The 14,776-nt window shown below is 34.7% G+C and overlaps 2 protein-coding genes across 3 annotated transcripts; both read left to right on the forward strand.

Annotated features, from left to right (window-relative positions):
• The first annotated feature begins 1,584 nt into the window (after positions 1 to 1,584).
• On the forward strand, positions 1,585 to 5,137 carry LOC108207128 (GDSL esterase/lipase At4g10955). Its single transcript, XM_017377590.2, has 3 exons — positions 1,585 to 1,789; positions 3,273 to 3,398; positions 3,988 to 5,137. Exons 2-3 carry the CDS (start codon positions 3,337 to 3,339, stop codon positions 4,979 to 4,981), a joined length of 1,056 nt encoding a protein of 351 aa, XP_017233079.1. The 5' UTR covers positions 1,585 to 1,789; positions 3,273 to 3,336; the 3' UTR covers positions 4,982 to 5,137.
• A 1,301-nt stretch (positions 5,138 to 6,438) lies between these two features.
• Positions 6,439 to 11,277, forward strand: LOC108209856 (enoyl-[acyl-carrier-protein] reductase [NADH], chloroplastic). 2 transcript variants are annotated; one of them, XM_017381025.2, is made up of 13 exons: positions 6,439 to 6,578; positions 7,641 to 7,925; positions 8,389 to 8,498; positions 8,600 to 8,655; positions 8,774 to 8,858; positions 8,937 to 8,984; positions 9,428 to 9,502; positions 9,575 to 9,686; positions 9,824 to 9,875; positions 9,962 to 10,013; positions 10,100 to 10,157; positions 10,683 to 10,781; positions 10,890 to 11,277. In XM_017381025.2, the coding sequence occupies exons 2-13, from the start codon at positions 7,655 to 7,657 to the stop codon at positions 11,042 to 11,044; spliced, it is 1,173 nt and encodes a 390-aa protein (XP_017236514.1). In that variant the 5' UTR covers positions 6,439 to 6,578; positions 7,641 to 7,654; the 3' UTR covers positions 11,045 to 11,277. The 2 variants fall into 2 exon arrangements, with proteins under 2 accessions (XP_017236514.1, XP_063935096.1); XM_064079026.1 differs by lacking the exon at positions 8,937 to 8,984.
• Positions 11,278 to 14,776: the final 3,499 nt, after the last annotated feature.

The raw sequence follows: 14,776 nt of genomic DNA on the forward strand, positions 1-14,776 counted from the left end.
AATCTGTTTTTGCCAAAAATAATAAAAATTGTTAAAAGTGCCAAGAAAATTGCATAATTTTCAAGAAATTTTGAAAATATAAAAGCAATTTTTCAATAAAATAAAAATGTTTTGAGATGATTTAAATATTTTTAAATTAATTTAAAAATATTTCAATAAGCACCTGAAAGTAAATTGAAGAATATTTCAATAAGTACTCGAAAATACGAAATAATTTAATTTTTTTGCAGAATATATCTTAAATTTTTATAAATTGAAATTTACAACTTCTATAGTCGACATCTAAACAGATTAGCTCTGATTCTCATTTTTACAACTATACATGCTTGTAAATTATAATTAATAAGTAATTTTAGCTTTTAATTAAATATCAAAATGATCATTGAAATGGAGATCATATATCAATTTGCTCATCTGTCCTAATGAAGTATCATTTAAAAGTCATAATAAATATCAAACAAGTACTTATATATCTCTATTCGGGGAGTAAAATTAAAGGTTGAACAACAAGTAGGTGATTGACTACTTCCAAACAATTCAAGTATTCCACTCATTACAAATTTGAGTCGAGTTGATCATCAATTAACTTAATTTGATCATTCTGTTAAAGTCGAAAATTGAAATTACTCAAAATTAAAAAATGGTAACATAGGAGGGTAGAGTTCGTTTTAGGCTTCAGCATGTTATTAAAATTTGTTATTTGTCTCACGAAATCATGATAAAATCTAGCTATGATTCTCCCAATTTTTGAGATTTCGAATAATCAAAGTTAGATTTTGCCCGTTTGAGTCTACACGTTTGATATCTCACGAAATCATGGTAACTTAATGTCTCACGAAATTAAGTTAATTGATATTTAGGTTGAGTCAAATTTGCAATGAGTGGCTTACTTGAGTTTTTTGGACGCTGTCAGTCACCTACTTGATATATTTAACCCGTAAAATTAATATTGATTGATATTTATTATGAAGGTGTGAAATCTAATGTACACAATAGTCACTAACTTTTATGCGAATGATAAGTTTTGATTGGTGGATGAATTATAAATGTTGATGCCCCCTGCATGCACACCAATTCCATCAATAAAAATAAGTCATTCATGAGAGTCGGTGATTATTGCGTGCCCAAGGGCACACATTAGAAAGACCGTTACTCCCTCCATTCCAAAATAATAGTCGCTTTTACTTTGTGCACGTATTTTGAGGTGTAAAAAAAATATACTTCCACACATTATTTTTGAAATTTTCTTTTTCTGAATAAAAATTTAACATCTCTATTTTTATTCAGAAAAAGAAATTTTTAAAAATAATGTGTAAAAAATTTTTATGTCTTAAATCTCTGGTTTTTATCAATATGCTCATATTTCCCGAATTGTATTTGTGTTTTCATTGTATTGAAATTATAATTCCAATTTTATTTGAAAAAATATGTTAATAATGTATTCAACCCCTCTTACTTAACATGCAATATTCCAGATAATATATTTAAATCATAACATAATTTATTTACTATCTATTTTAATTAAAACTAAGAAAATAACTATTAAAACAAAAACATTTCTACTAATATTAATTTTAGCCGAGTATACCCGTGAAACCCAAATTTCTGTTGGGAGAAGGAAAGCCCATTGACCGTGTGGTGTTGCACTTTTACGCCCTCGCATCAATCATCTACACAAGGGAACCGACGTCTTGAATAATTCATGCGATCTGGAAATGCTGCACTTGTGATTCTATTACAACTCTTTAACCTCTCTGCAGATTAGGAAATCAAACTTTAATTTTGGAAGGTACACACCCTTTCTCTCTATGCACACAATTTGCGATTTTCCTAGTTATTCAAGCTCTTGTTTCTTCTCCCTTTTAATTCCTGTTAAATATTCATAATCTCCACAGGAATATCCTTTTTTTTAATGAAATTTGTGTCGGTTATATACGATTCTTGCAAATTTTTTAGATATTATAAATTGTGGTGATTCGAAATTCTCATCCCTGTGAATCTGTGATCAAACAAATATGAAATGTGTGTGTGTGTGTGTGTGTGTTTATATGGATACGTGAATTCTGAAATTACCAAAATGTTGCAGCTGTGTTAAGTTTATTTGCTGTTTTCGTTTTGATTGGGGGTTGGATTTCGAGGGAAAGTGTAGGGCTGTCAATTTCTGCCATATCGATTTTTTTCTGTTCTTCTTCAGTTGACATTCTAAAATGATTTCATCTTGCACAAATGTTTCTGAATCAGTAGCATTTTGTATGTAGGAAAGAACGATAAATAACTAAATTGTATAACATTTATATACCACTATGATAACTGCAGTAGATCGAGGCCGGTTTAGTATTTTTTGCATCATTATTTGCAACGTTCTAGGGTCTGATATGTGATCATGAATATGTAAATTTTAATGGCATTCGCATATATACCTAAGTTTTTGCGGTCTACAAAACTGCTATGACTTTCTTGTTTCATACTGTGATATCCCTCATCATAAGTTTGGTAAAATTTGTATGTCTTTCATCAGGCATAACCATTCACAACTGGGTACCAGCTTGCCTAGCAATTATCATTTACCTGTGGGGGGTAGTTGAACTATCTGGTGTGCTTATGCCTGTGACTTGGGGTGTTACATATACTTTATTAACACCGTAGATGCTTAATTTGTTATATTTGGCCACAAGATTTTAGAAATACTCTAAGGATGCCAGAGATTATAAAGGATAAGTAAGGAAAAGAGGTATTTGGTTAGCAAAGTGATTGGGCTTCGTGTGGTATAACCGTATAGGAGCCCATCAAGCTCTATGGCAAGCTATTTTGTAGAATAAGGAGGAACATCAAATGTTCTCCTATCAGGAAATTATTATATTTATAATTTTGTTATATATTATATTTTATGTATTTCTTTTTTGTTATTTTGCACGTGTTAACAGTCAAAGGTGCCAACTGCCAAGTATACCTAAATAAAATCTTTTTGGAACAGATGTTGGTTAGTACTCTATGTACGCCTTACTATTCATAGGACTTTGCTTCCAATTCTAGTCAGGAATTAAAACAATTGTGTAATGATTATGACAAAATTTAGCTTTCATGTACATCCTTCTGATAAATGTCATATCATTTCCATCAATACACACCTATGTGTGTGTGTGTGGGTTTTTTAGTCCTATTACTTAATGGACCATTTGTTCCAAGCAACTCAATACAAGTATGAAATAACAGGGATCTGTTTGTTTGTTTGGCAATTACTCAAGTGTTGATATGTCTCGTTTTGATATTAGGTTCTCCTGGACTGGCTTGAACAAGTTTTGCTAATAAGAAGACGGGCCGAGAATATAGGGTGTCATGGCCTCAGAAAGAGAAGATTTCAATGGTTCTGGACCATTACACCTGACAGACATTGACTGGTATAGCCTCTCATAGCACATTTAACATATTTATGAATTTTAAGGTAAAAGCTATTTTATACCAAATGATTCAATGGGATGTTGTTACATTTGGTATTTATCAGATAAAATAAACTGTTACTTGACATAAAGCTATTAAAGGGTATTCGAGATGAATTCTGTATTAACAAGCATGTTGGTAATGTGTATATGGACCTGCAGTAGCAAATATGGAGGTAATATGTATACACATGCATATGTCCGAGTGCGCACACACACAGAACTGTAGTAAATAGGCTTTCTTTGGGCTAGACAATTTGGTTTATTACTTCCTTACAAATGCTGTGTAAGTCACAGTTCGGTTGGTACTAGTTTAATGTTTTCCCGTTAAAATTGTAAGAACACCCAATAAAAGGAAGACGAAAAGGTCAAATACGAAATCATGATGTATTATAAGATAGTCGAGTAATAATGAGTTTTCACCTATCATCTGCATAGGTAAATGCAAATTCTATATATTTGTTCCGGTTTGCATTATCATGGTTTGTTAGGTTTGTTCTTCAAAATATATTATTTCTTATTCAAGAAAAATATGTGTTGCCTTGTGCAGGACCAATGTGGAGCACCAAAGAATTATAGCTGCCAGTTTGGTTCAGAGTGTGTATATCTTAGAGCTGGATCGTCATGAAAATCGGGAGGGAGAGCAGGCTCTTGCTCCTCCTTGGTGGGAGTTCTTTCACTTTAAGCTACACAGTATGCTTGTTGATGATGTTGATTTATCTATATTTGGTGCCATATTCGAACTTGATCTCCAATCACCAGAATGCAGCCTCTCAACAAGTGAAATGCCTCATTATGTAATTGCCTTTAGGGGAACCCTCACAACAGGAGCTGCTTTTGCACGTGATGTTCTATTGGACATTGATGTTGTCCGCAACGGACTTCACCAGTCATCACGCTTTGAAATAGCTGTTCAAGCTGTCCAAAACCTGGTTGCTGCATTTGGACACTCGAATATATGGTTAGCAGGCCATTCTCTTGGGGCAGCTATGGCGCTGCTTGCAGGAAAGAATATGGCTAAGAAGGGTGTATTCATTGAAACGTTTCTGTTCAATCCCCCCTACTTTTCTGCACCTATTGAGAGAATTCAAGATAAGAAGGTGAAACATGGAATACGATTTGCAGGAAGCTTAGTCACTGCAGGGCTAGCTTTTACCATGAAGACTAATGAAAAGATTAATGGCAACGAACAGAACAGCAACAAGTCAGAAGATCCATTTGCTGCTCTATCTGCTTGGTTGCCACGTTTATATGTGAATCCAGCTGACCACATCTGCTCGGAGTACATGGGGTATTTTGAGCATAGGAGAAATATGGAAGATATGGGAGCGGGATTAATTGAGAAATTTGCAACTAAATATTCAATGACGAGTTTATTTATGACTGCAATGGGAAAGGAGCCAGAGGAACCATTACATCTCATTCCTTCGGCCAAACTGATAGCTCATTTAAGTCCTTCAGATGACTTTAGAGAAGCTCATGGAATCAAGCAGTGGTGGAAATCTGATCTTAATTTACAGGTCACAGACCATAGTTTCAAATAAATATATTGTATAATTTATCCATTTAACAATCCACGTAGTCTCGGATTGTATTACTAGTAGTTTGATGCTTATTTGTTGTTAATTGTGTGTTGCCCATTATTTTGTTCGATTGTACACGTTCAATTCAAATGTATAAAAAATATTTATTTGACTGAACAGTGTGTGATTAACTACTCCCTCCGTCCCCCTCAATTGTTTACATTGGAGGGGGACACGGAGACCAAGACAATGTATAATAAATGTGTAAAGTTAGATGAAAAGTGGGTAAAGTGGTGGGACCTATCAATATTTAATAATAGATTTGAGATAGTGGAGGAAAGTAGTGGGTGTAATAGTAGTTTTTATTGTTAAATATGAGATAGTAGGGGAAGATAGTAGATGTAATGATGAGAAAAACTTACTATTTATAGTAACGTAAAGAAATGAGAGGGACATCCCAAAATAGTAACTGTAAACAAATGAGAGGGACAGAGGGAGTATGTAAGTATGTACTCTTGAAGATTCATAATTATATTTGGTATGCAATATTGTGTAAATTAATAAATTTTTAATTTGTTTATAAAATATAGAATATGCATTGATTGATAAGCTATCTTGTTAAATTATACTCCCTCCGTCCCAGTCATTTGTATACAAATGGCTGGGACACGGAGACCAAGAAAATGGGTAAGAAATGAGTAAAGTTGTATGAAAAGTGGGTATAGTGGTGGGACCTAATAAATTTGAGATGGTGGAGGAAAGTAGTGGGTGTAATAGTGTTTATATTATTATAGAATGGAGATAGTGAAAGAAAGTAGTTGGTGTAATGACGTTTTATATTATAAAAATTTACTACTTTTTGAATGTATACAATTGATGGGACGTCCCAAAAAGGAAACTGTATACAATTCATTGGACGGAGGGAGTAGTTTTTTGCAACCACAAAAAATAGATGATAAATGTTAAAAAAGGACGGTGGTTGATTGGAACATAAAATGGGATACAGCGCATAAATATTTTGTGTATGTTTATATATTACTAATTCACATATATAAGAAATTGAAAATTTTAAAACCTTTAAATAACGGAAATTGAGGTAAATTTTGTTAGCTCAGACCGGCCTCTCAGTCTGATTATCACTGCCGGGAGAATTATTAAAAAAACATCTAACCAGGTAATGAGCTCACGAAACATTGGGGATTTTTGCTTTGTTTTATATATTGTTATAATTAGTATAATATGAGGTTCAAATTCTACGGTTACAGACTCTGTTCTAAAATCGGTAATTAATCATGATTAATCACCTAATTAATCTATGTTTCATAACTTGCCGAACTGATTAAATTTTCGATTGATCATCGATCAATCTTATTAATCTCCGATAATACTTGTTCCGTTAATACTTGTTGGTGTGACTTCACCGACTTTAAATGTCAAAAGCAACATATGTCCAAATGTTAGTTTGGGTCGTTAAGTCCTGTGAGAAGCCCATGACCCGAGACTCGACCAGCTCCAACTCTTTAAAAAATACTACCAATAATTAAATTAGCGAGCAGCAGCAGGAGTAGTGTGTAAAAATAAAACCTTTACAAAACCTCATCCCTTCTTGCCTTTGAAGGTACTTTCTTTTTATTTTATTTTTAATTTTCTGTAAATTCCTTTTACATTATACAATGCATATAGCATCTCGTGTATATGTGTATTGTAGTGTTGCATTGTATATGAATTTAGATGTTCTTGTTTGTTGAGGTGATTATGATTAGCCCTTTGGTTATGCTACAATATGTTATGATTTTTGTTGAGTAATTTTGTTCTAATTGATGAATTGTGGCTGCCCTCGAAATGGTTTTCAGTCACCAATTTTCTGAGAAGTTTATAATTGGTTGCATTAAGTCATGACAATGCACACAATGCTTCTGCCAGGACTCGAAATTTTCGTGCAACTGCAAGTCTGGAATTGGCTTTTCACTGAGATATATTAGCCTAATTTGAGGGAGGGCACATGTTACTGATGAAACAGGCAAAATGTAGTTATTCATGTTGTCTCGAAGGTGTTGGAATGGATTTAAAGGATGTTTTGAAGTTATTGTATAATTACGTTGACATCTATATAAATGTGTTGCATAAGAAATGCCACAGCGAAAATGGATGGGAAATAGGGAAGTGGACAAATTGGGCTTTTAAGAAACTAGATATATTGTAAGATTCAGAGGTGTAGCAATCTGTTTTGCAAGCCATATGGATATCATTAATCGACTAAAATGTGGTACTTGTAGTTATGTTTGCTTCTCCAAATTACATTTTACTGGTTCTCTAAATGATTTCCCAGAACCTTCTATCTTCTCGGGAGTCAGATGTTCATGTTCGTATTCACACTACTGCATCGGTACCCAGAGGTTTCATAGAAAGAAACATCTCAATTGTTTAACTTTACCTCCATAATTTTTCAATTCTATCCAACCATCCTCTGATATTCTCTTTATATGATTTCCCCTCATGTCCAACCTCGTACAGCCCATTTAAACTGAAAGATCAATGCTGAATAACTATATGCATCTGAATATATTAGGATATTTTATGTATTTGAATAGCCAATTTTTAATTTTTATAGTTTTTTCATACTTTCAATTGCACACCGCTAATGAATAGACTGACACTTTGGCGCTATATATTTCTGCAGTTGTCATATTGTAAATGGTGGGACTTGCTGCATCTGGCCTGCAAATCACCGCAGTTAGACCTTTTATTTTCTTTAACCATAGGATTTTTAAGTCAGCTGTATCACCTGTCTTTAATAGTTCTAATGGATCCTCATCAGTAAAGGATTCCAGTTCCTGTCATGTATCAAGTTTGCAGCCTTTTCAGCGAATTTTAATGTCAACCTCAGCTAGGAACTATGCAACGAAGGCAAACTCTGAAGCAAGTGATGTAAAGCCGACATCAGTATTACCTATAGATTTGAGAGGTAGGTCTCTCTGTTTCTTCATTACATAAGCTTGCTTTATGTTGAATTTAAGTAAAATTGTGCTATTTTGGTGGTACTGGGTGTGATGTGATGAGTGGATAATAAATAATAGATAAATCTTTGTAATATTTTTCTATAATCTTATGGATAAGCCTTCGGCGTAGTATGATATTTAATTAGCTAGTGACTGAGATTAAAATTTAATTAAAATTCAATAAAATCTTTAATGACTTTTTAGCTCCTTTTACCAGCCAAAGGCTTTTGTGTTGACATAAGCATTCAGTGGATACAAGGGGAGTTTTAGGCAGTTGTTATGTCTGTTATTTAAAAGTGTTATAATTTTATCAATTTTTTGTTGCAATGGTTTGAGATGAAGCATCCACATAATCGGATGAAAGAACCGAGTTTAAGTGTCAATTAAGTCAAATATCTTCTTCAACCAAATATATAATTTGACGTGTAGGTAAAAGGGCATTCATTGCCGGGGTAGCTGATGATAATGGATATGGTTGGGCTATAGCCAAATCTCTTGCCGCAGCAGGTGCTGAAATTCTCGTCGGTACATGGGTTCCTGTAAGTGAAACCTCTTTTAGCCCCTGGTTTACATCTACCACATTGATAGTTTTCTAGTTTTTGTAATGGTTTTGCCTAATCTGTTTACCCCTCTCCTGTAGGCGCTAAATATATTTGAAACAAGCCTACGGCGTGGAAAATTTGATGAATCACGCGTGTAAGAGTAAAATGTTTTTATGTCATCTCTTCTTGTTTTTATTTTTGAGCATAAATATATATTAATGATTTATGCAGTTAATGCGGGTTGCACATTTTTATGAAGTCTTACATTTCAGGTTGCCAGATGGTTCTTTGATGGAAATTACTAAAGTATATCCATTAGATGCTGTGTTTGACAACCTTGAGGACGTACCTGAAGAAGTAACATTCCAAAGAATTTTTAGAAGTTATATGAAAATGCTTATTCTTTGATTAATAAATAGGACATCCATTATGCAGATAAAAGCAAATAAACGTTATGCTGGATCTTCTAAATGGACTGTTCAGGTACATTTGCATTAGAATCATTTTCACATGAATAATTGTTACAAAACTATCTTTCCTAGCAATTAAAGAAATATCAGAAGAATTTGCATTGTGTTGCTAAGGGTTAGAAACAGCAGGTTATGACCTGTAAAACTTAATACTTGACGCTCAATCTAGCAGACCTGTGGCTGAGTTAGTGTACTACAATGTCTGTGTTATCAGTATCATACAGATTATCCTAGCAGCATAACTAAAACACATTTTATTCATCTCGAAGAAAGTACGATAAAAGAATAAATATTTTAATGTGCATATTTTAGAGTCTATGCCATCTTCAGTTATTAGTACCTCTAAAAATTTCAAACTTATTCCAACACTGGGTAAAGTATCTGATTGAATTCAGCATATTCTTGAATATCTAGTTTTAGATGAGCACTTCTCTTATCAGTTGATCAAATTGTCAGGAAGTTGCAGAATCAGTGAAAGAGGACTTTGGCAGCATTGATATTCTTGTGCACTCACTTGCTAATGGGCCAGAGGTACATTTCCGTTATTATCTACTGCAGTTTATACATTTACTTAAGGATGAATATCTATTGAGTTTTTATTAGGTGACAAAACCTTTGCTCGAGACTTCAAGGAAAGGGTATCTTGCAGCAGTATCTGCATCAAGTTTTTCCTATATCTCCTTGTTAAAGAATTTTATCCCAATAATGAATCCGGGTATGACCTCTGTTCTGTAGTCTAAGCGATGCTTTCTTTACATATGTATGTTCATCGCAAGTTGTCCTGTTGTTTTGGTCACTGATTTAATTTTGGCTGCACGTGTTCTGTACCTTTGAGTAGCTTTTGTTCTGCAGGTGGTTCTTCAATTTCCTTGACATATATTGCTTCTGAGAGGATAATTCCAGGGTATTTTGCCTTATAATTGAATTCATCTTTAATTTTTTGATTGCAACACCTTTGATGGGGAACATAATTAATGCTATGTAATACAGCTATGGTGGTGGTATGAGTTCAGCTAAAGCAGCGCTAGAAAGTGACACAAGAGTAATTACTATCTAAGATAATCCACGTCTCGATGTTTAGGATTATTTTTTTATTCTTCCTGCCGGTAACCTTAACTGTACTGTCAGGTGCTTGCTTTTGAAGCTGGAAGAAAACGTAAAATCAGGGTCAACACAATATCGGCTGGTACACTTGTCATTTCAACTTTCTGCCTCTCTCTTCTGACCCTTATGTCTTTAAAAGATGTCATTTATCAGAAATATCATGCTTGCTTGAAAATTTGTTCAGTTACTAATTGAATTTATATAAAGCACGCACATATCTGGAGCTGTTCACCAAGCCTACTGTTCTAGTTGTACCATTCTTAAGGAGGACCGTATTTGGAGCCCTCAAGCAATAATAGTCTTCGTGTTTTTGTAGTGTAATAGGTTAGATATACTCCAAGAAACAGAAACCATTATCAATTTTTCACGTTAAGACATTAATCTATCGGAACTTATGATATCTGTGCCAGTTTTGGTGAACAAGATATGTAAAAACAAGAAATGTAAGAAAGTCGGGAGTCTTTATCACTTGTACTGGTAGGAAGACCTAATATTGTCTATTGTAAACTTTACATTTTCTAAAGTAAATTTCCTTGAGATCTAGCTCAATATTTTACCGTAAACCTGTTATTTTGGTTTGCATCTTACCTAAAGACAATGTTTCCAGGCCCTTTGAGAAGCCGTGCAGCGAAAGCTATTGGATTCATAGATATGATGATTGACTATTCTTTGGAAAATGCACCTCTCCAGAAAGAACTATCTGCAGGTGAATCGCTTGGATATTACAAACCTTAATTATTTTTTTGCAAAAATGTGTCTCCTTATGAAGAATGTCTACCCTATCTACTCACTAATCTTGAGAAACAATGAACAGAGGAAGTGGGGAACACTGCTGCTTTCTTGGCTTCACCACTGGCTTCAGCAATAACTGGTGCTGTTATATATGTAGACAATGGTCTAAATACAATGGGTGTCGGAGTTGATAGCCCCATATTTAAAGATCTTAATATTCCGAAGTATGAGCAATAGCGATGACAATTACAGGCGCTTTTCAGCTCCAAGCTCCAAAAGACCAGAAGTAAAGAGTACTTTTTGTAGTTTAGTTGCTTGCGACCTATATCAATGTTCAGCCTGACATGGGTTGGCCGCGGCACCATTTTCTTGAGTTGTAGCACCCTTCCTATGAGCATGTATTACTATCAGTGTAAAACCTATTTGTAGCTAAAGGATGAATTCAAAGGCATTTGGACTACTTTCACTCTTTTCTGGCCGTGGCCGCCGTTTAACTAAACTTATTTTTCAAAAATAAGGATTTATTTCTGAAAAAAAGTACATTTTTGACAAAACATATATACAGCTCTATTTTATCCTGAAATAATTCCTTATTTTTTTCCTAAATAATGAATATAAAACACCTTCTGAACATCTATATCTTCATATTCCCCTGGTTCTGGACGTTGCCATCTCTTCAAGCTGATGGCTTTGTTAGCCCTCATAGCTCTCGTGACAACAAAAGGTTTCAAAAGAGTATTGTGTTTTATATCGTTATGTGTGTTTAAATATAATTTTAAAATATCATAAGTAAAATACCTTCTCAAATTAAGATTTTTAACTTATTTAGGAATTTGGGTGGACCCCAACAAATCCTTTGTCGACTTGAATTCTATAAAACTTAAACTGAATCAGAGAATCTTACCTTTTTTTCGGCCTTAATCTTCGTTGCTCCATTATCTAAATAATAGTGTCTTTCTTGTTCATCACCTAGAATCAAACTCTTTCTTTTATACACCTTCCAACTTCTCCCTCATCCAACAAACCTGTACTCTTGTGATGCCAATACGCTCAAAGATATACATTCTTTGATGCATCTGTTACATATCTCACATTGATAGCATGTTTGATTGTCTCATATCAACTCCTTTGAACTTTCTTTTTTTCATCATTCTCCATAATGATATTACAAAGATCTTCATATGTGCATAAAGTCTCATACATCGCTCGATCCCTAATCATGTGCACATCACTAAGAGGGGTGTATTGGATTGGGAATTTAAAGTATTTTTTTTCATTCATGAAATCCGAGGGTATTTGATTGGGATTGTTTGAAATCCATTAAAATCTCGAGGTATTCGATTGGGATTTCAAATTATGCCACAAAATCTAGTGGTATTTAATTGGGATTTTAAATTATGCTTTAAAATCCCATGGTATTCAATTGAGATTGTTTAAAATCCATTAGAACCTGATGGCATTCAAATGCTGATGGATTTTTTTGGATTTCATAAAATGATGGAATTTGTGGCATTCTCCGGTGTATTTTAAGTTTTTTGAAGCATTGTGCTTAAATCCTATTAACTCTGCGACATTTTATCAAGAATCCGCACAAAATCAAAATCACATACAATCCATTAAAATCCATGGACTAAAAACAACAAATTAAAATATCAATCGAATACACCCCGTAAACTTTGTTCACATGTGTAGAGTGTGCATCATTAACTTTGTTCTTACTCTTCATCTCTTTAAAAGATCTCAATTCTTCTTTTTAAAGTTTGGACAAAATATTTGCATATGACTCGTTTCACCATAATAATAGAACTCAACAGTGTTCATATCCTTTTACTCGGTCGAGATTTATTTCTTCCTTGCGAGTCATCGCTCGAGCGACTCCTCCCTCTTTCAACACTTTTGATAGCTAAAACTATCTCATCACTTTGAGAAATAACACCCTTTGTCATCTTCTCATTATCTTTTAACAACTTTAACACATCATCAATCGCAAGAGATGTCTTCCCTACTAAAAACGTTTGTTTAAACATTTGAAGGACTTCGGTAATGATGACAACAACAATAGAGCTTGTTCCTCGTCTTTCATCGGCTCATCAACATTAACCAGATGACATACTAGCTGATTAAAACAACTAATGTGATCATGGAGATTACCTTCTTCATCCAATTCTAAAGAGTAGTGTTGGGTTCCGTCCCGAATTCCTAAATAAGTTAAGAATCCTAATTGGAGAAGGTATCTTATTTATGATAATTGAGGTAATCCGATTCTTGGTAGAATATTAATTGTGGAAGGATTTCTATCCAAGATAGGAAAAGATGGTAATTATCATAAATAGGAATTTGAAGTAAATTAGGATTAGAATATTTGTGGTGCCTATAAATATAGTTATTTGTAGGAGTTTTATTGTATTGCAAAAGTTAGAGAGTTGTGTGAGAAATACACAAGAGAGAACTTTTGTGATCAAGTTGAGGGGTTTGTATACAAGAGTGTTGAGTGAGGGAGCGACTCCAATCTTGTAATACATTCATATTTAGTGGATTGGTGGTTTTACCCTCCCTTGAGGGGTTTCCACGTTAATTGTTTGTGTTCTTTACTTTCGTGCTTGTTATTGTGTTTGATTAACGTCAATCTATAGTGGATGCGATCCTAACAAACTGGTATCAAGAGCTGAGGTTCGAGAAGTAGATTCGACGTTAAAGAGGAGGCAATCACGAAGTAGGCTATTTGTGCGGAGTTGGTCTTGATTTGATTTTTTGGCTTGATGGAGGATCTGAAATCGTTGAGGATTGATGCACCCAAGTATGATGGGAAGACGGATTTCACGATGTGGCAATTAACCGTCAAGGATGTGTTAATTCAACAAGGACTTGATGATGCCTTGGAGAAGACGAAGCCAAAAGAGATGAGTGATACAGATTGGGCGAAAATCCAGAAGAGAGCGGCGAGTACAATCAGGCTGGCACTTGCACCCGAAGTGAGATATAACGTGTTGAAGGAGTCGACACCAAAGGAGATATGGGACAAGTTAGCAAACATATACGCTTCAAAGTCGTTGACCAACCGACTTAATTTGAAGATGGAGTTGTACTCATTAAAACTGGATGAAGAAGGTAATCTCCATGATCACATTAGTTGTTTTAATCAGCTGGTATGTCATCTGGCTAATGTTGATGAGCCGATGAAAGACGAGGAACAAGCTCTGTTGCTGTTGTCATCATTACCGAAGTCCTTCAAATATTTTAAGCAGACGTTGTTAGTGGGGAGGACGTCTCTTACGCTTGATGATGTGTTAAAAGCGCTAAGAGATAATGAGAGGATGACAAAGGATGCTGTTTCTCAAAGTGGTGAGACGGTTTTAGCTGTCCAAAGTGCTGAAAGAGGGAGGAGTCGCGCGCGCAATGACCTGCAAGGAAGAAGTAAATCTCGGCCGAGTAAGAAGGATATGAGCACTGTTGAGTGCTATTATTGTGGTGAAACGGGTCATATGCAGATGTTCTGTCCGAGCTTTAAAGAAGACTTGAGATCCTTTAAAGAGATGAAGGGAAAGAACAAAGTTGAAGATGCGCACTCTACACACGTGGTCGAGGATGGAGAGTTTTTGATGGCGAGTGATGATATCGTTTCTGATTCGGTGAAGAATAAATCAGAATGGGTGATGGATTCTGCTGCTTCCATGCACATATGTAGGGATCGAGCGATGTTTGAGACTTTATGCACAGATGAAGATCTTGGTAATATCATTGTGGGGAATGATGAGAAGATGAAGGTTCAAGGCGTTGGAACTGTTTGTCTTAAACTCCATGATGGTACAATCAAGAAGGCTCTTAATGTGAGATATGTACCAGATGCATCAAAGAATGTGTTGTCTTTGAGTGTGTTGGCATCACAAGGGTACAGATTCGTTGGACGAGGGTGAAGTTGCAAGGTGTATAAAGGAAAGAGCTTGATTCTACGAGGGATGATGAACAAGA

This window comes from Daucus carota, chromosome 1, assembly GCF_001625215.2.
Source record: "Daucus carota subsp. sativus chromosome 1, DH1 v3.0, whole genome shotgun sequence".
Taxonomy (NCBI): Eukaryota; Viridiplantae; Streptophyta; class Magnoliopsida; order Apiales; family Apiaceae; genus Daucus; species Daucus carota.

Excerpts from the sequence above, each read along its gene's own strand:
- LOC108207128 (XM_017377590.2), top strand. The coding sequence starts at position 3,337 with ATGGCCTCAGAAAGAGAAGATTTCAATGGTTCTGGACCATTACACCTG. Across the intron at positions 3,399-3,987 it reads CACCTGACAGACATTGACTG|GACCAATGTGGAGCACCAAA; the intron begins GTATAGCCTCTC and ends TGCCTTGTGCAG.
- LOC108209856 (XM_017381025.2), top strand. The coding sequence starts at position 7,655 with ATGGTGGGACTTGCTGCATCTGGCCTGCAAATCACCGCAGTTAGACCT. Across the intron at positions 10,014-10,099 it reads CGCTAGAAAGTGACACAAGA|GTGCTTGCTTTTGAAGCTGG; the intron begins GTAATTACTATC and ends CTGTACTGTCAG. Across the intron at positions 10,782-10,889 it reads CCAGAAAGAACTATCTGCAG|AGGAAGTGGGGAACACTGCT; the intron begins GTGAATCGCTTG and ends AACAATGAACAG.